The sequence below is a fragment of the Copidosoma floridanum genome, unplaced genomic scaffold (assembly GCF_036245765.1).
Source record: "Copidosoma floridanum isolate Cflo_tuat_1 unplaced genomic scaffold, Cflo_Japanese_pri ptg000034l, whole genome shotgun sequence".
Lineage (NCBI taxonomy): Eukaryota > Metazoa > Arthropoda > Insecta > Hymenoptera > Encyrtidae > Copidosoma > Copidosoma floridanum.
In genome coordinates, this window is record NW_028321911.1 from 9,211,962 (window position 1) to 9,234,966 (window position 23,005).

General features: G+C 41.8%; 1 protein-coding gene across 4 annotated transcripts in view; it reads left to right on the top strand.

Moving 5' to 3' along the window:
* Positions 1-23,005, top strand: part of aub (aubergine) — a 48,982-nt gene that overhangs the window by 18,466 nt on the left and 7,511 nt on the right. Inside the window, exon 1 of one of the 4 annotated variants that reach the window (XM_014354515.3) lies at positions 21,390-21,704. The exons of 2 other annotated variants lie outside the window; for them this stretch is intronic. In XM_014354515.3, the coding sequence (XP_014210001.2) occupies positions 21,679-21,704 (26 nt within the window). In that variant the 5' untranslated portion in view covers positions 21,390-21,678. Of the gene's footprint in view, positions 1-21,389; positions 21,705-21,916; positions 22,142-23,005 lie in introns of those variants that run through there. One more of the 4 variants, XM_089597591.1, reaches the window with a different exon arrangement.

The following is a 23,005-nucleotide window of genomic DNA, read 5'->3' on the forward strand; positions in this document are numbered from 1 at the left end:
TAATATATAAGGGCGTTTAAGATTGAGCTAGGGTATCCCCACAATATAGGTGTCTAAGGCAAGGAGCACGTCATCAGCCTTACTGATAAGTCCTGGCGTGCTCCTGGGACGAAAGATCAAACAATCTTTTCTCTCTTTTCATGGCATCACTCTATAGCCATACCCGATGCTGAGAAAACTGGGCGTGGAACAAGCTTTTGTTTCCGTTTGTGCGTAATCACGGCGCGAGGCACTACATAGTGATATTGGCGGCTTATAAAAAATTATAAGCGTACTTGTGGCTATTCAAAACTTGCGCTAAGTATGAACGTGTATACAATATGGAGTTTTTAATATGTGTTACTCATAATATCTATACACACAGTAAAACGGTTTCACCAATATTGCAGCTAATCATAACGGCACTTAAATGACTGCTGCACTGTTCAAAAAAAATTGTGGTTATCAAAAGTACACTTAACGTATATAACATTCATAGTAGGCAAGTTAGATTAACGTAGGCTGGGGTGGTATTTCGTGTCTTTTTCAATGTACGAGCTTATTGTACAACATACATTTCTTGATTGAATTAAAGTTACACAATACTGATACTGGTACAGCGTCCCCTATACTATCAACAGAAAAAATGTAGTCATTATGTATCTTGTTCGCTTGACAGAACATAAGTCTGAAACCGCGTAATTTCAATTCTCAAATTCTTTTTCGCATCAAAACACAAGGAACAATCTCATCCATAAAATAAAAATGAAATAAACAATCCTCACATTAATAACCACTAAACAAAGTTGAAATCATTTTTGTTTTTATTTTTTATTCAACAATCTAAAATTTTTATTTTATAGTCTGCGAATCAAATCTTAAAAAGGTAGTGTATGTACTCTCAAGCGACAGGAATTATTTTCAGGCACTTGTCCTCAATGATAATATCGTATATTGTTCCCCCTTTATTGACAAGAGATAGCTCTAAATTTGCAGGGTATCCAAGGTGTGCTAGATCTAATAGCATTCCTGCTTCACCAAAGAAAAACAACGTACAATGTGGCCTTTCGGGGCTGGAGCTAAAAATACAAATTTTCGTCACAAAAATGCCGCTCCTTTGGGGCTATTTTGTGGCCTAAGGGTACTGCGAAGTAATCTAGAGTGATCATAATAGTTGAAGCAATGACGCATAATATTAGTGTCAAGAAAGAAACTGGATAACGCTTGGTATTTAAGTTTCTTAGGTAGTTTAATAACGTTTTTGTCATTGCACCATAACCTTAAAATGAAAAGGTTCAGTGATAAAGGGAGGGGGGTGTGTAAAACGTAAAAATGATTGTCAAGTAACTGAATAAAAATATGGTAGCATTTTAGTACACCTACCAATGTTTCAAAAAAATCGTCATTCGAAATGGACGGCTGGTTTGCGCATACCGATTTTTTTTAAATCCAAAAAAAAAACGTTAAAAAATGGATAATATTGTTTCAAACAGATAATGTTTTTTTATACATGTTCTTGAGTGTTCCTACGATGACATGTTTCAATATCATCAGTTTTGATTATGTTGAACCCCATTTTTCACTTCTATAGGGGTGACATTAGTGAACAGCTTTCGTATTCTTTCAAAACCGCTTCAAACCTCGCTTTTTACGCTTAATATCACACGGAAATTAGTAAGTTAAAGTAGAAATGTCAGTTTGCATGCATTGGTAAGTATTTAAGGTCAATTGCAATATTTAAATTTATATGCAGTCCTTTATTTATGGGGCTGATATTAAAAATGTTTTAAAATACTTCAGTGCTATCATTCTTTTTCTGCATGACATTCTATCCATTCAACAGTTAAAAAAACAATATTTTTCTGCTGCAAGGAGAAACTTGGTAATTTTTAAAAAACTTCGCAATCAAAATCTGTCTGCAGTAGTTACTTAATTATATACACATTTTTAAAGACGTGATCGGTTCATCCGATTCTCCGTACAAATATATAGAAATTACATAGAAATCATGTCAATAACTCACTAACTTCATTTTAATGTAAAATTAAATTGTATTACAGATAATATTGATGTACATGTTATCCTAGCTTTAAAACCGGATGGGTAACGAGATAAAGCCTTTTTTTTCCTCGATGTGATTGGTTTACAGACTAATAAAGCGACAGACCCAAAAATATATTTATTAAAATGTGAAAAAACCTTTTTTCTACCTCTGGACTTTTATTAATTTTAAGAAAATCTAAGCTTGCAACAAACAATAAGACCTCATTGTTAAGTATAAATCCTACGTATTATGAAAGCATGCATGGGATATCACCTATGCGGTAAGGTATATTTTTTATTATTAATAAATAAGACCACAACCAGAACGTTAAGTAAATTGTGTAATTTATTTTAACATTGATATTCCTGCTTTTCTTTTTATACACGTGTATTGTATTTTTATTGTTTCGCTAAATAACTTAAATTACATCGTCAATTTAATTATTGTTTCGAAAGTCCGCTCAAGAACGTATTTATCTCTGCACGTACGCATAAAGTTACTTTGATCCCGACATTAACACTAGTGAAAACGGTTTCAGTGTTTGCTAGAGAAGTTTACCTGCCAAATCAGACCTGAAGATTAACGCTGGTTGAGGGACGCTCATCTTCCGGTATTGTTGCTTTTTCTCTGCCTTCTCCTGGGAATTCAGTGGGTCTAGAACAAAGGAATCCGCCCTCGAATTCTCAGCCCAGACTTGGTTCGGGGAAAGGGCAGGCTATCTCTCCTCTTCAACCAGTCCAATTCTTTTATACTTTTCTTTGTTGGCCGAAGGGAGTGACTTCGTGACTTGTCCCTTCGCGGATTTTACTATCTCTATTTTAGACACAGCCTTAATCGACATCTTCATGCCGAGAGAGTCGCTCCCCACGCCCGGCTTTTTCCCTCTCCGATCACAAGCTATTGACCAGAGCCGGACTATTCGAGTGAGATCCGTTACTAATGAAAGTGAAATAAGTCTTTAATAAGTAGAATTATTAAAAACAATAACATTTATTTGTCAGAAAACAGCTAATTATTTGATATTTCTCTTGTAGTTATGTGACGTAGTGCAGAACAGAAATAGTAGCAGTAGAGTGAAGCATTACGAAATATTCTAAATATAAACCCCGTAAAGAAAGGACTGCACATAAAATTAAATATTGCAATCGGCCTCAAATATCTACCAGTATATGCAAACTGACATTTCTACTTTAACTTACTTATTTTCGTATGATATTAAGCGTAAAAGCGGTTTTGAAAGGATACAAAAGACGGTCAGTAATTTCACCCTCTGTAGAGGTTAAAAAATATGATTAAACATGATAAAAACGGATTACATTAATACATGTACCAACTAGTACATGTAACAATGTCATCCGGTTTTAATATGTTGGATCTACCAAAATATGTCAAAGAAACGTCATCAATCACGTCACGTCGAAACAATATTATCAATTTTTTAAACGTTTTTCAACAAAAATGACGTAAAAAATCAAATTTTAAGCTCAAATTTCTTATTAACTGCCCAACAGAAACGGATGACAGTACTTTTTGTGTTACCAGCAGAAAAAAAAAATTGAAAAATTACCAAATTCTGATAGGTTTTGTAGCAATTTTTTTTTCCTTGTTTAAAAAATCGTTACGTGCTAACCGCCCGTAGATTTCGGATAATGATTTTTGGTACATTAGTTAGTAGGTATTCTAAAATACTACAGCATTTTCATTCGGTTACTTGACGATTTTTTTCACTTTTTAACACCTTCCCCCCCTCTATCTCTAATCCATCCCAATTTTGAGGCTATGGTGCAATGACAAAACAGTTTTAAAACTACCTCGAGACGGAGAATATAAAAGAACGTGTTTCTATATTTTTTGCTCAAGAACTCCAATACCAAACGTTATCCGGTTTCTTCCTCGACACTAAAATTACGCGTCATTGCTCTAAATATAAGGTAAGGTAAAATGCCCAATACTTGGACAGATTTTCCGAAACTAATTTTAACACTCATATTTCAAAGTTAATGTGCAACACTTCCACATTTCTTAAGTAGTAACTTGTAATTGGGATGCCTTAGGGTTATATAACACACACAAAATGTTGTAAAACAGCTCTTGAATAATAGTACATTTTAAAACATGTCAACTTATCGAATAAGTTGGACAATCATTCTCGACTGTCGTAGTAGTTGTACAGTACCTTGAAAACCAAAAGTTGGACAATGCTGCAATACTTGGACAAGTTGGAAAGCAGTACTTGGACAATATTAACTTGAACGATTTTACAGTTGTATAAATCGTGATAAGGCGCAAGTACTTATTAAAACTAAAGTATGTATTTAGATAAAAATCTTATAACGAAAAAAAGTTAACGAAGGTGATTAATAATAACAAATTTAATACTTCAGATTCGTAAGCAAAATTTTTAATCTTTTTTCCAAAAATAATTTATTAAATACTAGATGAATCCTCCAGGGTGCATTTTGATTTTCAACATTTTTAATTGTGTGGAATCACACTTCTCCTTCTTGATTCGAATTTTCTTTTGCAGGAACTGCATCTCTTCAATTGCAAACGAATTATCCAACTCAATTAAGTTCTCACCTCGGTTCTCAGTCAGTTTTTTCAATTGTTCCATCAGTGAGATAGTGTAAAATCAATTTTACTGATTTTTACTGATTTTAGAGTTATTTAAGATTTATTTTTAATAAGATCATAATTTTTCTTACTTCTCTTTTTTTGTTTTTGTTGTATGACCTCCACTTTTGTTCTTTTTCATTGTTTTACTCTTTTTTAAAAACATTTTTCCTCTTCTCAGAACCCAATACTTCATCTGTATTTACAGTGAATTGGAGGTTAACTTTTCAAAATGTTGAAAAAACAATTTTCTTAAAGCGGTGCACCCCTTAACAACAAAACTGACACTCGTATGGCGCCTAAGGTGAAATTTAGAATCATTCGCTTGTATTAAGTTTTGCTAAAATTCATTAAAAAATTCAAACATATCATCAATAATAATCATAGCACTACTATTCTATTACGTTTTTTAAAATATCTCTTTTTTATTTGTTACAATGACTAATTTTTCACTGTCCAAGTATCGGTCTGAATTTTAGTTTTATCCAAGTATTGGGCATTTTACCTTAATCTCAGATGAATGGCACTTGTGTCTCTAACACTGTTGTTCTTACTGAGGGCACACCAGACCCCCGAAAAACGTCCTCGGTGAGGAATGAGTGCATTTAGTTGGATAGAATTAAGCTTTCGATTTTAAAAATTGCTTTTAACGCGAAAAATATCTGGGTGGTAGTGAAGCAGTTTCAGAACGAATCTAAATCTGGATATAAGTATAGAGGTAAAGTTAAGCAACTATTAAGATCTCCATTTTTTCACTTAACGACTTGATAAAAGAAAAACAGGCGTGGGTCTCGGGACCCCTGAAAGATGTGAAACATTAAAAAATATGTTATTGAACTCGGTAGTATTTGATTGTAATAAAACTGTAGTTTTCATCGATAAATACCATTGTCTCCAGAGCTGTTTTACGGCCCAAGGGAACGTACGGCAGCCACGGAGCAATGGCGATTACGCGGTGAATCCTATTTTTTCTATAAAGCGCACACTAGCCTCTTTTAAACGCATAAGGTAGAAAAAGTAATTATTTTTTTTACTCTAAATAATCTTCATTTCATATTTTTATGTTAAAAAAACAGTTATGACAATTATGAATATAATTTTTTCCCAGTGAATATAACAGATTAGAAAAAAGCAAATCATATTTTTTTTTCATTAATATATATAATATAAGAACGAGAAAGAACAACAATACATGGCAAAAGAGTGTATATACTACTACCTACCTACACATAGGTTCAAACATTAGTTTAACAAACGTTCGTGTGTATTGTTTTCTCTGTCTCTCTTAGCGCTCTCAAAACATTTAGACATACTGCTAGTCCCTCGTCCCGTCAGGGAGCGTGAGACTTAAGTTAACAAACATCCAGATTTCATTGGATGATGAAGTTAAATAATTATGATTTATCATTTAACAACCCTACACGCTGGTATTTTTTTTTTTTTTTTTTCTGTGTATCAAACCGTTAAAAATTTTAAGCAAAACGAACTTGAAAACACAATCTTACACAATTTTGACCACTAAAAAATAATTGAATATATTTCTTTTGAAATTGGTAGACTAAATTATGTATAATATAAAAAACGCCCAATTACCGATCAATTTTCCAATTCAGAGTTTCTCGGTTGGTATCCATATGCAATAAAAAGAAAAATCAGATCGGCGTGCTGCGTAGCACAATCAGTAAGGTCCCTACCCACCAATCCAAAGGATGTGGTTCAATTCTCGGAGTCAATAAAATTTGAAAATTTTATTTACGCACTTTGTTGGATATTGACTGTAGTGGACTATATTGCGGTTGGCGTGGCTGAGCTTGAAAAAGCTCATTACAGTGATCTGGGTAAGGTTTGTGAATAGATGCTCTTCGTGCACTCGAAAGCACACGAAGAAGCAGCAAAAATATGGAGGAAGACTGAGATGTAATAAAACTGTTGGAACTATTTATTTACAGACTATTTTACAGATTGGAAAACGCGGTCTTTATGTATATGCAAGGCGTCGAGTCTCGAGCCTCCTTACATATAGCAAGCGAGTACTGTGAGTTGCTTTAGCTGTACGCGCCGAAAGCAGACTGACTCATTAGGCTGCTTCGCAGAGCAGTGCGCGAACAGATATGTATTTGTTAGCATATATTTATGTGTACTGCTACGCAGAGCAGTGGCTCGTGTGAAACTAAAATATTGGAAAATAATAGAAAGAGAAAGAGAACTTGAGAAAAGATAAAAATTGTCTGTAACATGGGTGAAAGTCTTTGTTTACATTTGCAGTGTGACTGCTCGCAGAGAAATAAAGATGTACAAGTCAAGGTGAATTTCTAAGAATAGGTTTAATGTATAAACGCGGACTAAATTCACTTCAATCCTGAACACACTTAAATATAATATGTATGTGGACGCATGGGTATGCTACCAATATATATAGCACACACAGACGTCATATATATATATATATATATATATATATATATATATACATGTAATTAGGTATGTATAATATTTGATTATTATATACCCTTCTATACAACTATATATACGGTTTTTTTTTTTTTTTTTTAATTATAGTGCTTTACGTCCTGCTCCTTTTTAATAAGGGCACTACTATGGGCACTTAGCACTTGGGAAAGGGACAAAAAAAGGGATGGGACGCCTCCCATTACTGGGAGGGGGGTCGGGGGAAATTAGGCAATTGTTGCTGCGAGAAGGTCGCCTAAAACCCTCCTCGAAGAGCATTGCGTGGTGAAAAAGCACATGTGAGACCCACAGAGGTACTTGCCCGAAAAGCCGCACTGGCCGGGAATTAAACCACGGTCTCCCGCGAGCCAATCCACGACCTAGCCGACTGAGCCACCGCGCGCTCTATATATGTACGGTTATTACATTTTACAACCGAGAGAGGGTTGACAGTTAACGCGTGAAGAAAGAGACAGAGCCGAGCCGAACCGAGTTGAACCGAAGCTCGTGCCATCGCACGGTCGCTTCATTGCGTCGGTTGAACCCACAAGCGCGCCATTAGATGTTTCACATCAAAAAGAGTGATGTATACCTGACAAGTATTTTCGATTTACGGTGACTTGAATAAAAAACATTCAGAAATACCACGAAATTAATAAAAAAAAAAAAAAATTAACTACATGTTTTGTGTCCCTTCAAGCCTAAAAAAGCCTGTTCAAGTATGTGTGACGTCACGAGGGTCTCGATCAATAATTAGCGTTGTAGGACCACGAAATACAGCTTATTTTTTTGCTTTTTCAATAATTATTTTTGTAACGAAAATAGCAGCTAAGAATTCTGAAAAAAAAAAAATCAGAGATCTAGATTCAGTAATTGATTCATTTGAAGTTCGTGAGAAATGCCAATTGCTACGTAAACGACGGAAACAGAAAAAAAAGTTAATGATTCCGTTTGATCGAATTTAATGCTGTAGTTGTTGCAGTCAAATTGCAATTGATTACTTGACGGTTGGTAATCTGCAATTGCTATTAAACATCGCATATGCTACTTGTTATAAAAGTATATTAGCATTCTTGGCGTGGGAATTTCTGCCTGAGCCGAAGATTAAAGAGTCAAATGCAGAGAATAGCAAAATGCTTTTTTCCCAGTAGTAAATGTGATTATTTACCTAGAACGTAAGCATTTTTCTTTTCTCTGCGTCGCTATGAGCCTACTATTATAGCGCCACTTGTTACTTCAACATAGAGAGGATTTGAAGGGGAATGACTGGACTAACCTACAGTCACTGCAGCATCAAAAAATATTAACTTGACAGTCGCACTTTTGACTCGGGAGTCATAAAAGAACCACCTTAAATAGCTCTGGTTAGCTGTTTCTAGTAGAGTAGGTATAAGGGAGGGTGGCTGAAGACGCCATTTTAGTGACTGCGTAGTGAGAGAAGCATAGATATACAAGAAATAAAGACGGCTCGTTCTTAAGTAGGGCGCTGAAGCACGAGTAGAAAGAGACACGACGTCAAATGTTGGTGTCTGTCTCTCTCGCACATTGCCAAGGGTGGGATCTTCAAAATGCATCTTCTACCCGAAAATCGACCTTGAAAAAAATAGACCCCCTACAAATAGCAAAACCAAGCTATAACTTTGCTAGTTGATTTTATTTACAATAATTTATTTTCCAAATAAGTTTTCTAGCAATTTTCGGATTCAATAAAAGTGAGAAAGTAACCTTTCCTTGCTGATAATCTAATACTCATCTAACGCTTATCTTATCCACAATACTCGTTTGAGATAATAGATAGGGCAATAAATAAGATTACAATATCTATATTTTTGGAGATCAATTGTTGGGCAAAAGATACATTCTAATCTTGCCGCAAATAACACTTCTAGTTGTCAACTTTTTATTTTCTATCCATTAGTCTAAATTGCTACTGATTTATTAAATAGCCCATATGACACTACTTAAATACCAATAAAACTTTCCACCAAAATAAAATATGACCAAAATATTTCGAATCTCTGTAAATCTTTAAGTTCCTTAATGCTGGTGAGAAGGGCGGCTGGTTAAGATTTGGACCACCGTCGGGCTTCAGCTGATTAATCACCCATTTATGCTCGTGAGTGTGAGCGATAGGATTGATGTATTTTTTTTTCTTATTTGTACTCGCGGGAAATAATAAGTCGTGGATCTGTCTTCCCATCCATGAAACGGGATAAACTTTGTCCAAGCAGAAAAAAGCACGTGTTAGATTTCATTAGGAAGCCTCAATAGTTCACTAGGTCGTTGAAATGTGCGAAGTCTATTCCACACCCCTATTACGCTCTATAAGACAAGCAGATAAAAAGACGTGCAATAGCTCTAATTGGCTACTTCTATTACGTGAGGTCTTAAGTTAGTGTTTTTATGATCTGTCAGTCGATCTGTCGGTCATTCCGATTTTTCTGGCATGTATATCCATGTACAGCACGGTGGCTTGTCGACTGGGTCGTGAGTCGGCACGCGCGAGACCACGGTTAGATTCCCGGCCAGTGTGACTTTCGGGCAAGAACCTCTAAATTTTCACATAAGCTTTTTACCTGACAATGCTCTTCAGGGAGAGGATAGACGACCTCGCAGCAAGATTACTTAATTTCTCCCCACCCCCTCCCAGTACTTAGATGACTCCTCATCCCTCTTCCCTTCTATCTCCTAAAGTACTAATACATAGGGTCAAGGGACAGTGCTTCAGGTGAGCCGACATGTTTAGGACTTAAACAGAGATACTGTATATCTATGTATATTACGCACACTAGTTATACATCTATGTATGTCAGAGCGCGCGGTGGCTCAGTCGGCTAGGTCGTGGATTGGCACGCGGGAGGCCGTGGTTCGATTCTCGGCCAGTGCGACTTTTCGGGCAAGTACCTTTGTGATTTTTGACATGTGCTTTTTCACCACGCAATGCTCCTTCGAGGAGGATTTTACCTTCTCGCAGCAAAAATTGCCTAATTTCTCCCTACCCCCCCTCCCAGTAATGGAAGGCCTCCCATCCCTTTCCTTGTCCCTTTCCCAAGTGCTAAGTTCCCATGGTAGTGCCCTTATTAAAAAGAAGCCGGACGTGGAGCACTATAATATAAAAAAATAAAAAAATAAAAATCTATGTATGTCACTCGAAATATGAAGCTCAAAGACGTAAGATTCTGGGCCAGTGATTAATTGATTAAGTTTGTGTGCGTGTTGGTCCTAAATATGGCAGAGCCAATAAGGAGAAGCTCCCGCATCTGCCACACTGAGTAAAATCCTTACATGTGTAAGTTGGCATTCGAATAAACCGTATTGGTATCCCAATCGCATTCTCGACTGTAACGCCATCTCTGCAAGTATCAGATATTTAATATCATCTTATCTATCGGCACGTATACATTTATACAATATGTGTAAGTACCGAAATCAAAATTGTAGATAAAATTCAAACTGATTAGTTTTTAGTTTTGTTAACGTTATTTTCTACTAAAGTACAAATTACTCGCATTTACTGTCCAAGTTTAAATTTCAACTCCTATCTTATTAAATTGTGCACTTTTCAGTAGATAATTAAATGGTGTAACGCAAGGAATACGTTTCTCTTTCCCACGTGACAAATGGTGTAAAAGATCAAAAAACAGGAGCTATTTTGATGTAAAGAAGTTTTAATCAAAACACTGTGCAGGTTAAGCGTTTTCCTCTTTGTAACTTTGATTAAGGTGCATACATTGTATACATGCCGATATGTAATGGATGAAATAATATTAAATTTCTGATACTTGAAGAGATGGCGTTACAGTCAAGAATACGATTGAATACAGTTTATTCGAATGCTTAAAGCGGGAGTGAGCATGCAGGTGGCTGCGAGCGTGACAGGGTGACTGAGTGTATAGGTACTACTTCTCTCTCTCTCCCTCTCTCTCTCTCTAACCGAGTTATAGTCGGACTGGTCGGTCGAGTTCTCGACTTGCCAGGGCCAACCAATCATAGCTTGGTTATTCAGAGAGAGAGAGAGAGAGAGAGAGAAAGGTAGTACTTGTACCTACTGTTACCGTGTCACGCTCTCAGCCGCCTGTATGCTCACTCCAGTAGTATATTCTCTAATTTCGAACGCAACCATAAAATCTATATACATAGTGAGTATAGGTATATCTTCTAGCTATAATGGGTATGAGAGTGTTGCTCAAGTATCCGAAAGACACTGATTAGCTCTGCCATTTTCGGGACTAATTGGGAAAATACAATCCCAGCGAAGATGTGTATATGTGTAGGTATCTATTGAAACGGTCCACTTTGTTAAGGGTAACTCATGAAGGAAAGTGAATCGTGGTATAACGGCAGACAGAGGAGCTGAGGAGACACGCAACTAAAAAGAAACGAATTAAAAAAAAAATTTTATTTAATTCTCGGTGTTTATTCAAATTTCTTAATTGACAAGAAAAAAGAAAAAAAAAGATTCTTGATATAAATCAAATAAAATCATAAGAAATTAAAGAACCAAAATCGATTGTCTTACACGTTGAATCATTTTTTATAAAAACAAACAGAAAAAAAGAATTTTATTTATAATTCTCAGAACTTCTGCGAAATCTGACTTAATTACAGAACGTAATTTTTCACAAAATTAACAGAAATCAAATAAAAAAAATATCGACGAGATTCTATCAAATCACCCGATAACATGTAAAAAAGCTTACATTATCGCAGAACACTCGTTTTTGTAGGATCCCCCTTATATCTCCCCATCACAAGTATTTCACCTTTGTACATCAGATTTATTTACCTTAAGTCTAGGCGTAAAAACTATGTTATAATAAAAATTCAAAATACGACTCTTCAACAGGAGAGTTTCAAAGTTCAAACAATAATAGTCAGACGTATATGTATAAGATCGCTATATATTAGAATAAAATCATCACGGGTAAAATCAAAACATACCACGGTTGAATGCCTCCAATTCTTTATGAATGTAAAAATCAAAAATCAAAAATCAAAAATTAACCAAGAGAGAGGCACAGAATTCGACCACACATACAGTCTATTCTACTGTGCGGATCGTTACACGAGCGCGTCGCCGATTCAATCAAAAACTTATAAATGAAAAATAAATTAAAACCCTTAAGGATGACACAAAAAGCGCTCAGAAGGTCACCTCTCGGTTAATTTAACACCCGGGGATTTTTTACCGACTAACTAAATGATCCCTCAAAGTGAGATCAACGCTTGTCATCTAGCTTAAAAACAAACAAATTCGATTCTTCCCCAAACACAATAAACACTCTGCTAAAAGAAAACTATGGCTTCTAAGGCAAAGGAAACACCGGAGAAAAACTCCTCCAAACTAAATCACGCACACCGGGAGACTCAGCACACACAAAAAAAAAGATCTCCTTCGCATCCGATCGCCAACCTAAGGCCACCACTTGGTTGATCAATTAAGCAACCAGGAATTTCCGCCTTTTTTGGTCTGAACTCACCAACTACAGTTAGTGAGAAGACGATACCGGGAATCGAAGGGAACACTTACTCTTTTTACACTCAGAGAGCTATTCACAACGGAGAAGAGTGATGCGCAGTACGCATACAGCAGAGTACTCAAAACCACGTAAGATGGCGTGACGCCAGCTATTGTATCGTTGCTGCCCCTCTCGTGTGCTGTGATATAGTCTCCCAACGCATAGAGTAGCTGTCCTACCGTATAGCAGTGGAGGCATGTGTTTTTTCAACGGTTCTGTCACTGCTATATGCCGTGACAAGTTATAACTGTGCAGCAAGGTGCTTTGTACTAAGTACTCGAAGTATAATATTTCAACCATCTGCTCTCTCAACGTTGGCGATCCTCTAAAATTACGTGTTCTCAAAGAAAGAAAGCATTGTTATATTATAATTATACTTGATAGTATACATTTAGTCATTATTAAGTAACTTTCGTCACTATTAAATCACTTTTTTCATTATTTGATAGTGTGATTCAAATCTTATAGTCGATAATTTTATTAAAGGGCCATTTCTTTTCATTAATCTGGGATAATGCACTAAAATATGAAATCTTGGTTTTAGATGACCGAAAAACTTAATGAACAACTTATAATGATCATTAATCAAAATTTCCAATTGTAATATTAAACTTCAATAACACGAGAAAAGATTTACAGTGTGTCAGCGTAATGTTTAATTATATAAAAGTATATTACAATGCAACGAATACAAAAGAAATACGTGCGATATACTTAGTACAAAGCACCTTGCTGCACAGTTATAACTTGTCACGGCGTATAGCAGTGACAGAACCGTTGAAAAAACACATGCCTCCACTGCTATACGGTAGGACAGCTACTCTATGCGTTCGGAGACTATATCACAGCACACGAGAGGGGCAGCAACGATACAAAAGCTGGCGTCACGCCATCTTACGTGGTTTTGAGTACTCTACTGTATGCGTACTGCGCATCACTCGTCTCCGTTGTGAATAGCTCTCTGAGTGTACTGTGCCGCAATCTGTAATAACGTCAACGTAGCCAAACGATTCCCAGCGACAATCAAACGCACGAGTGGATTCCGCAGGGCCCCCTTGTACTGCTGCCTACGTCGTCCCCTCGGAGGCGAGCCAATCTAACTACTCTCACGAGCTCTCTTTTCCGAGTTCCTCTCCAGCGAAACCCTACTCTCGGACCCCGTCAAGCGCCGCCGTCCCGGTGCGCGTCCCTTACAAATTCGATTCTCGCGCAATCCCCATTCTAATTTTACCCCCCAATGCTCTAGTGCACACACACACACAAGGTACCCCTATATATGTACTCTCACTATATTACACCTCTCTTGGTCTCACTCCACGATGTAAAAATATAAGGTGTGGCGTTGCGTATCCATTTTGATTGACTAATCAGGAACGTTTCCATCGCGCTGCCATGTCTGTCTGCGAATTTCAAAAGCTTTTAAAATGTAAAGCACATTAACATAAAAAAACTCGTGAAACAATATATTTTTTATTTCAATATTTTCATTCCAGTTGTTTCAGTGACCAAACGTACAATTCGTGAATATTTTCACAGAAAAAACTGACTAAATAGGTAATCATTCATCAAATGACATACATGTAAGGGTAAATGACCCAATTACTGCGCATGCATCAACTACTGCGTACAACGGTAACTGAAAATAAGAAAAACAGACTGAAAAATTTGGGTGCTTGGATATTGTAACACGTACGGACATTAACAACGTTCAATCCAGAATCATACTTCACATCATGACATTTATAATTGTTTAACTGAGTGACTCTGTGGGATTTATTGTTCCACAAGAAAAGGAGCACGAGGGGAAATAAGCACACGCGACAGGTTCAATCATAAGAATACAACAGACTTTATTTAGTTATGTACAAAAGGGCTTTTTCGCTCTGCTCACGTCGAGAGCTCTAAGTAGAAGAAAGAATGTATAGCGCCGCGCGACTCTTCTCCCTCAGCTGTAGGGCACCGGCAGTGGGTGTGTGAGTTGGCTCGCGCGTGCGCAGGAAAAGATGTTCCTTGGGACGATGGCCTGCTTTCGTCTTGAGCACGAAACTGGTCGCTGTGGCTGAGACGCCACATCCACTTTCTCCCCAGTAACGGCGTAAGAGCCGGGAACGAGACATGGCGAGTTGCTGAAGACTGGGCGGCTTGGGCAGTTGGAGTGGACGTCGGTTGCGGCGAGGGCTGATCAGCGGCGCTGGGCGCTTCCAGCTGAGCTGCGGTGTTGGGTGCAGGCGGCAGGGGTTGCGGTGACGGCTGAGCAGCTGTGCTTGGCGCTGTGGGCTGCTCGAGGAAGGAGTCAGCTTGTTCCATGTATGCCGGCTTGAGCGTGTCCGTGGACACCACCTCTTCTTTGCCATTGGTGTCGAGGACGTAGTTGCGCTCATCGATACGGCGAATAACGCGATGTGGGCCGGTGTAGGGTGGTTCCAGCGGCTTTCGGATTCTGTCGACACGCTTGAAGACATGCGAGCAGGTAGACAGATCTTTGAAGCAGAACGGGTGCTGGGCTGAGTGATTCGAGGCAGGCACTGGTCTGATGGCTCTGAGGAGTTGTCGCAAGCTCCGCGCGAACGTAGACTGGTTGGCCTGGACTGCCTCGGTGGTGAAGAACTCCCCTGGGATTCTAGGTGAGAATCCAAGGAGCATTTCCGCTGGGGAGGCTTGCAGGTCCTCTTTGTATGCTGTGCGGAGTCCCAGGAGCACAGTCGGGAGGCAGTCTAGCCAAGACTGCGGGCAGCAGCGCAGAGCTGCTTTGAGGGTCCTGTGGAACCTCTCCACCATGCCATTGGACTGCGGGTGATACGAGGTTGTGTGGCACAGCTTTGTGCCGATTATCTGGGCCAGTTCCTTGAAGAGGCTCGACTCAAATTGGGCGCCACGGTCTGAGGTGATGAGGAGCGGGGTTCCGAAGAAACTGATCCAGTGATCGAAAAAGGCTTTGGCGATGGTGGGTGCCTGGATGTTGGACAGCGGGATCGCTTGTGGCCAGCGAGTAAACCGATCATGGATCGTAAGGCAGTACTGCATGCCTGCGACGAGAGGCATCTTGATGATGTCAATGTGGACATGTTCCAGGCGGTTGTCGGGCTCGGTGAATCTGCCTAGCGCTGATCGGTTGTGGCGACTAATTTTGGAGCGCTGGCAGGTTTCGCAAGTTTTAGCCCAGGCTAAGGCGTTTTTGCGCACTCCTGGCCAGACAAATTTCTGACTCAGGGTGCGGGCCGTGGCTTTGCCGCTGGGGTGTGCGAGAGCGTGCACAACGTCGAAGGCTGTGCGCCGGAGAGACGCCGGTAGGTACGGCCGCACCACGCCTTGCGTGATGTCTCCGTAGACGTAGTGGCCCTCAATGTTGAGTTGTTGGAGTACCAGGTTGTTCGTTGGGTTGCCTAGCAGGTCGAGGAGCTCTGCATCGTGCGCCTGCTCTTGGGCGATGACGGCTGGGCTGAGGATCGAGGGCATTGCGACGGTGGCGACTGGTGTCTGCAGCTGAGTCGTTGGGGCGACGTCGGTGGTCGCTACTTCGATTGGTTTCGCAGCTAGTGTTGAAGCTTCGGGGGGCGGTGTCTCGGGGTCGTCTTGCGGCCGGGAGAGAGCATCAGCCACGACATTGTCTTCACCTTTAGCGTAGACCAGGCGTGAGTTAAACCTGAGAATATATTCAAGGTAACGCGCTTGTCTAGGTGAAGCCTTGGTTGCTGGTTGAAAGGCAGCGAAGGTGATGGGCCGGTGATCCGTGAAGATGGTGAATGGGCGGCCCTCTAGTATTCTCTCGAAATGCTTGACAGAGGCGTAGATTGCTAGGAGCTCTCTGTCGTACGTGCTGTACCTGGCTTGCGTGGGGTCTAGCTTGTGTGAGAAGAATCCCAGAGGGCGCCACGACTCATCTGGTTGAAGCTGCTCCAAAGCCGCGCCGATGGCTGTGCTCGAGGCGTCCGTGCGGAGCGCCAAGGGGGCGTCTGGGGCCAGGAATGTTGTGCAAGCGGCGTCAATGACGCTGGCCTTGCATTTGTCGAACGCCTGGGATGCTGGTGTGGTCCATTTAAGCTTAGCTTTTTTGGGCAGGCCCTTGAGCAGCTCGTTGAGAGGCGCCTGCAGTTCCGCGGCGTGGGGGACACACCTGCGGTAGTAATTTATTACTCCCAGGAACCGTCGAAGTTCGGACGCTGTGGTTGGCTTGGGAAAAACTTTGATGGCTTCTACCTTCGCTGTTGGTGGCCGACAACCTTCTGACGAAACCTGGTAGCCCAAGTAGATGACCTGAGGTTTGCCGAAAGTGCATTTCGCCAGGTTTACCTTGAAGCCTGCCTGCTTCAAGACGGTGAACAGCTGGCGGAGGTGCTGAAGGTGCTCCTCGTGCGTCTGTGACGCGACGAGGATGTCGTCGATGTAGGCCTTAACGAAGGGAAGCTTGCGCAGCAGCTGGTCCATCGTGCGCTGCATTGTTTGCGCGGCGTTTCTGAGGCCGAGTGACGTGCCGAGGAACTCGAAGAGGCCGAAGGGGGTTGTGACGGCCGTCTTCTTTACGTCTCCGCTGGCGATGGGCACCTGGTAAAAAGCTTTGTGTAGGCCGATGACCGTAAAAACCTGACCTTGGCTCTCTTGTAGCATGTCCTCGATGATCGGGAGGGGGTACCTGTCTGGTACTGTTATGCTGTTGAGGCGGCGATAATCGCCGGTGACGCGCCAGGAGTTGTTGGCCTTGGGCACGAGGTGCAGTGGATTAGCCCACTGGCTGCTGGACGGCCTGACGACTCCTTGGTCTTGGAGCTCGGCGATAGCAGCTTTGGCCGCTGCTAGTCGCTCACCGATGAGGCGTCGGGGACGCTCGAAGACTGGTTGGCCGCAGGTGATGATCCGATGTTGGACTGGGAGGCGGTCGCTAACCGCTGGTGCGCTGCTGCACGCGAAGACGTCGGCGAATTCGTGCAGCAAAGACGAGTAGAGGCTGGCAACGTCAGGGTCGTCTGGTCCCAGTTGTTTGATTGTCGCAATCGAGTGCAGGTTGGTGTCGCACAGGATGCCCTGGACAGCCAAACCTGTGAGCGGGTCGATGAGCCGCTTGTGTTTGAGATCTGGGAGCAGACCGTGTTCTGCCAGGAAGTTGGCTCCGATGATAGCCTGGGCAACGTCGGCGATGATAAACTCCCATTGGAAGTTTCGACGTAGGCCCAGGTTGAGGTTGATCTTCCAGCTGCCGTAAGTGTGTATGGGCGAGTGGTTGGCCGCATACAGGGTCAATGCCTCTCGTTGGGCCTGGCTGAAATTTGGCGGCCGGGGCAGGATCGACACTACGGATCCGGAGTCGAGTAGGAAGTCGACCTTGAGGTGGTTGTCCCTGATAAGCAGACGGGTTTCCCCTGTTGGAAGGGTGACCTCCGCCGTCTGCGTCGGAGGCAGCCCTAAGCGTTTCCCGTTGGTTGGGTGGTTTGTACCACGAAGGTGCAGGGCTTCTTGCAGGAGTAGGCTTTGACTCCGAACTTCCTGTGGAAGTAGCACCAGGTGTGAGCACCTGGGGGCTGGTTTCGTCCTCCGCTGCGCGACCTGTCCCGGCCTCTGGCACCTCCGTTGCCCTTGTTGTTTTTGAGCAGTTCGAGTAGTTGTTTGTTGGTTGTAGAGAGCTGCGTGATCATCGCCTTGAGCGCGGCGATTTCCTGGAGCAGTATCTCGTTGTGCAGTTGGTGTGGCGGGACAGGCGAGGCGTATCCTGAGGAGACAGGCGAGACACCTGCGAAGGTGTGATTTGTTCGCAAGAACGAAGAGTTGCAGACGAGTTCATCTGCGGCCTGTAGTAGTTCGTCAAGTGACGTGGATTTAAAGATGCGCAAGAAAGGTTGCGCCTCTGCAGGTAGCAGGTCCAGCCACTTGACCCTCAAGCTGTCGTCTGTGAGGCTGTTGCCAGCGAGGCTTTTCATCTCGCGGTACAGCTGTGAGGGCTTCTTGTTGCCCAGTGACAGTCCAGAAAACAGCTTGTGCAGCTGTTGGTCCTTGGAGTCAGAGAACCTCGCAAGGACGTGTTTCTTAAGGTCTTCGTACCTGTTATCTGCTGGTGGTGCTGCGAGGATGTCCGACAGCCCGTCGACGATGATTGGCCCCAACGCTTTGACGACCTGAGCGTACTTCACATCTTCGGAGGTGGTGTTGTTGTTCGCGAAGATGAGCTCGGCCTGCGTGAACCATGTGGCAGGGTGTTTAGGCCAAAACGGAAGTAGTTCCATGGTGGTCATGAGTCCAGCGCTGGGGTTGACGCGGGAGTCTGAAAGGACTGGGCTGGGCGCGGGCGGGTTGCTGTGTGTAATGTTGTCGTTAGCCGGAACGTGGTCGACGGCAACGGTTGCTGCGTGGTGCTTTTCGTCTCTGTGTACGTCCGGGGATGACTCGGGAGAGTCGCTTGACCTGTCGGCCGCCGCGGCAGCGAGGGCAACGGCAGCGTACGCGTCCGGGTAGAGGTCAGCGAAAAGCCTGCTTCGCAGCACGTCTCGTGGTTCACGCGCATCAGCCGGGCGCGTTGGAGTGGTGTGTGCTAGCGCTTGCCAGGAGTGGGGGACTGGCAGCAGGTTAAAACCTTGCAAGGCGGTGCTCTCGTTGGCAGGAACGGGCTGCAGGTGGAACCCCAGCAGCCGTGGATCGACAGGAGACGTCTGCTCGACTGTCGCTTCCGTGTCCTGCCACGTAAATTCCGTTGTTAATGGAGAGCGTGGTTGGCTGCCACCCAACTCTTGTAATGGCGGCGAGGCGGGCACAGAGGGACTCACGCGGGCACGTGACGTTGCGGCCCGTGTAACGACGTTGGGCTTTCCGCGTGGTCGTAGTTCGGTTCCAGGGCGGGGCCGTGCCCTATTCACTGGCCCTGTTGCCCGAGACGTTGGCACTGGCGAGCGCCGGCCTCTCGACGGCGGAACGTAGCCTTTTGGCGACGACGTCTTGCCCACGTGGCGAGCGGGAGAGCGTTAAAAGATGTCGGTGCGCGAAGAGTTTATTCTCGCCTCAGCTCAACTTTTCATCGCGAACTTGCACTCACGATAAATAAAACAGTTCGAGGGGTCACCACTTGTGGGATTTATTGTTCCACAAGAAAAGGAGCACGAGGGGAAATAAGCACACGCGACAGGTTCAATCATAAGAATACAACAGACTTTATTTAGTTATGTACAAAAGGGCTTTTTCGCTCTGCTCACGTCGAGAGCTCTAAGTAGAAGAAAGAATGTATAGCGCCGCGCGACTCTTCTCCCTCAGCTGTAGGGCACCGGCAGTGGGTGTGTGAGTTGGCTCGCGCGTGCGCAGGAAAAGATGTTCCTTGGGACGATGGCCTGCTTTCGTCTTGAGCACGAAACTGGTCGCTGTGGCTGAGACGCCACAACTCTAAACGAATCTAACCTACAAAACTTTGTAGTCGTGCGTAGTGATTGGTGCGCAGCAATTTAGTCTAGGGCTTCTGCATGAAAACCTTATGGGAGATACCCGCGCAGTAATTAGGGGCGCAGCGACTGGTGCTAATTTTATAACCGTGCGCAGTAATACCAGCAAGTGATATCAGAACTAAAACAATCATTTAAAAAAAAAAAAAAAGTTACTTAACAGATAAATGTTTGTTGTTTTAATCGCACAAGATGCTGCAGATAAAGATTAAGTAAAACTGGTTCAATTTACATTAAAAAACATTGAGAAATGAGAAATTTAGTACAATCAAAAATTTCAGTGCGCAGTAATTGGGTCATTTACCCCTATATGTAGGTATCTTTGTCATCTACTAGAGAGAGAAAAAGGTGTTTCGTCCCGAGAGCACGCCAGGACACATCAGTAAGGCTGATGACGTGTTCCCTGCCTTAGACACAGGAGAGGTGTGGGCTTTAACCGACTCGATCGCGATTATGTAGTAACCGTGCGGGAATTTCGCCGCTTTACGGGAGAGAATTATTAGGGGCTTGGCCACCTAGCGAGTAGAGTCTGAAGCGCGAGAGATGTGAGACGCCACATATTCATACGTATGTCTATATCTATATACATGTCTCACTTCGAGGTAGATGCGCGGGATAGGTTTTAGTTTCAACTTTAGCCACTTCGTTCCAATGTACAGGCTCTGCGGCGCTGTTGTAGTCACATCTCCCTCAATTATGGCTTCGTGATAGAAGGCACGAAAATGAGACCTTAGGGCTTGGAACGCCACACTTTGTATTTTTACATCATGGTCTCACTACCTGCTTGTATCATAGACATAAGAAGAATAAACTGTTCGTCTTTATGTACGGCGCTAAGGCTGCTGTCTCATGGAGCGCAATATAGCGAGCAGGATAGGAATTTCTCCATAAGCGGCTGTGTTAAGTCTATTGCGCCGCGCAATAGGGCTATCCTGCAGCGCAATAGACTTAACACAGCCGCTCAATAGGGCTATCCCGTAGCGCAATAGACTTAACCCAGCCGCTAAAGGAGAAATTCCTATCCTGCTCGCTCTATTACGCTCCATGTGACTGCGGCCTTAGCAAAGTTTACCTGTGTATGGCGAACCAAACAAAACTGTTTCTGTATGATACTTATAGGTAAATTTCGTCAAGAGAACCGAACCGAACTATAAGAGGCTTGAACAAATCTATAGACACTAGTTTTCAGTGGGACTATGTGAAACTGTGGCGCCTATGGTATTAGCCTCGTTATTGGGATTATTTACGCTGTTATTCCTCTTATTCCCGTGTTTCCTTATTTCTTGCTCTTATTCCCCTTATTTCCTTATTCCTCGCTCTTGCTGTATTTGCGTGCAGAGGCCCTTCATATCGACACTATATAGTATCGCTAGTGTGCCTGTTTGGTTTGGTCGATTCCACCTTAAAACATCGTGTTACTAGAATATATCTAAGCTTGATAAATCTTCATTCCTGCTTAAAATTCGCTTATTATCTGTATTCACCCAAACAGTACAATATCTATTAGTTATTATACTTTTAGAATACTTTGATTATTGACACTGTTAACAGTAGTCTCTTATCATCAAAGCGTACACAACCGTTTCGGATGTTTCCAACCTTAAGAGAAAATCCTCAATTGAAGTGTATTGACTAGCCCACAGTAGTAAAATCAGCCGGCAAGATGCCCAAGTACCCAACGGATAAACGGTTAGTACCAGTAGTAGTAGGATTTTTCCAATTTTTACGCATGTCTTTTTGGTAGTGTGACCACGTAGGTCTAGAAAGCATAGCGCGTAAACCATTTAGGAGATCGTTCAGAGCTGGAAATAACACGTTGTCCTCCATTCATGCTTTCTGTCTGTTCGAGCATGTAGTGAAATGAAATACGCGGCAAGCGTGTACAGTAATGAGCATCAAGCCGACTTTAGGGCCTGCTCATGAATAGTTTTGAAATCGAAGATTATACTGCTATGTTGTTCCTATTAGCCTCGTGCTTCGTGTCCTTTGCCAGGTACAATGGAGCATAGATCGTTTTAGGATACCATGGGCTTGTGATTCATAATTATCAGCCATCACGAATGTGTGTAACTGAAAATTCATTATATCCGTAATTGTTGCCTTATTCCCGAATCGACAGTCGTGAGGTAAACTATGAATACAGCATATACAGAGATACTTCTTGTCGTTGGTATTTTGTTTTTTCTAGAAAAAATAAGGGTTCTACATAGCTAATGTGTAAACCCACTGCACTTAAATATATCCAAGTATGCAGCAATGTTAAGCGGTTAATATAAATTTTTAGTAATGTATTAATTGAGAATACCGTCAGAACCATAAGCAGTTGACTTTGTTTCCCGTTTGTTTTTAACATAATATTGGTCTTTGCTTCCTTTATTGACATAGCTGCATGCCTAATATAAGGTTCATTCAAGCTTATTTCCAGACTCTCTGAAAGACAGTCTTTGGGAGACACTCGGAGAACAATACTTGTTCACGTTACTCTAATTCTTTTCTAGAATAAATTTTAACAAACCTACGGTATTTCCGTTTACTGTTTACTAACAAACATCGTTTTCCTCGTATTTTTCTTAGCATTTATAACGTTATCCATGTAAACCTGGTCAGATTTGTGAGGAATATAATATATTATATATATAAATATTAACATACATAAGCTGTAGATCAAGCAGCTAAAATCATATTTGTTTCCTCCAACATTGTCATATCTGTGTAGAGTGTCTTAGGAATAATAAATCGGAAAAACCATAATTCCAATGATGCAACTTGAAATCGAAAAAACAGAAATAAGCCTTCTAAAGCCAACTAGTTGAAATTTATAAATTTCCACACCACTATCGCAATTCCAATATTAGAGTTGTTCAATCAATTTTCAAGTAGCAACATTTATGTGGTTATTATTTCACACTTTTTAAATAGAAGAATTCTGGGACTGGCAAATAGTTTAACTCAATAATTTTGTATAGAATTACGGTTTATGTTTAAAGTTA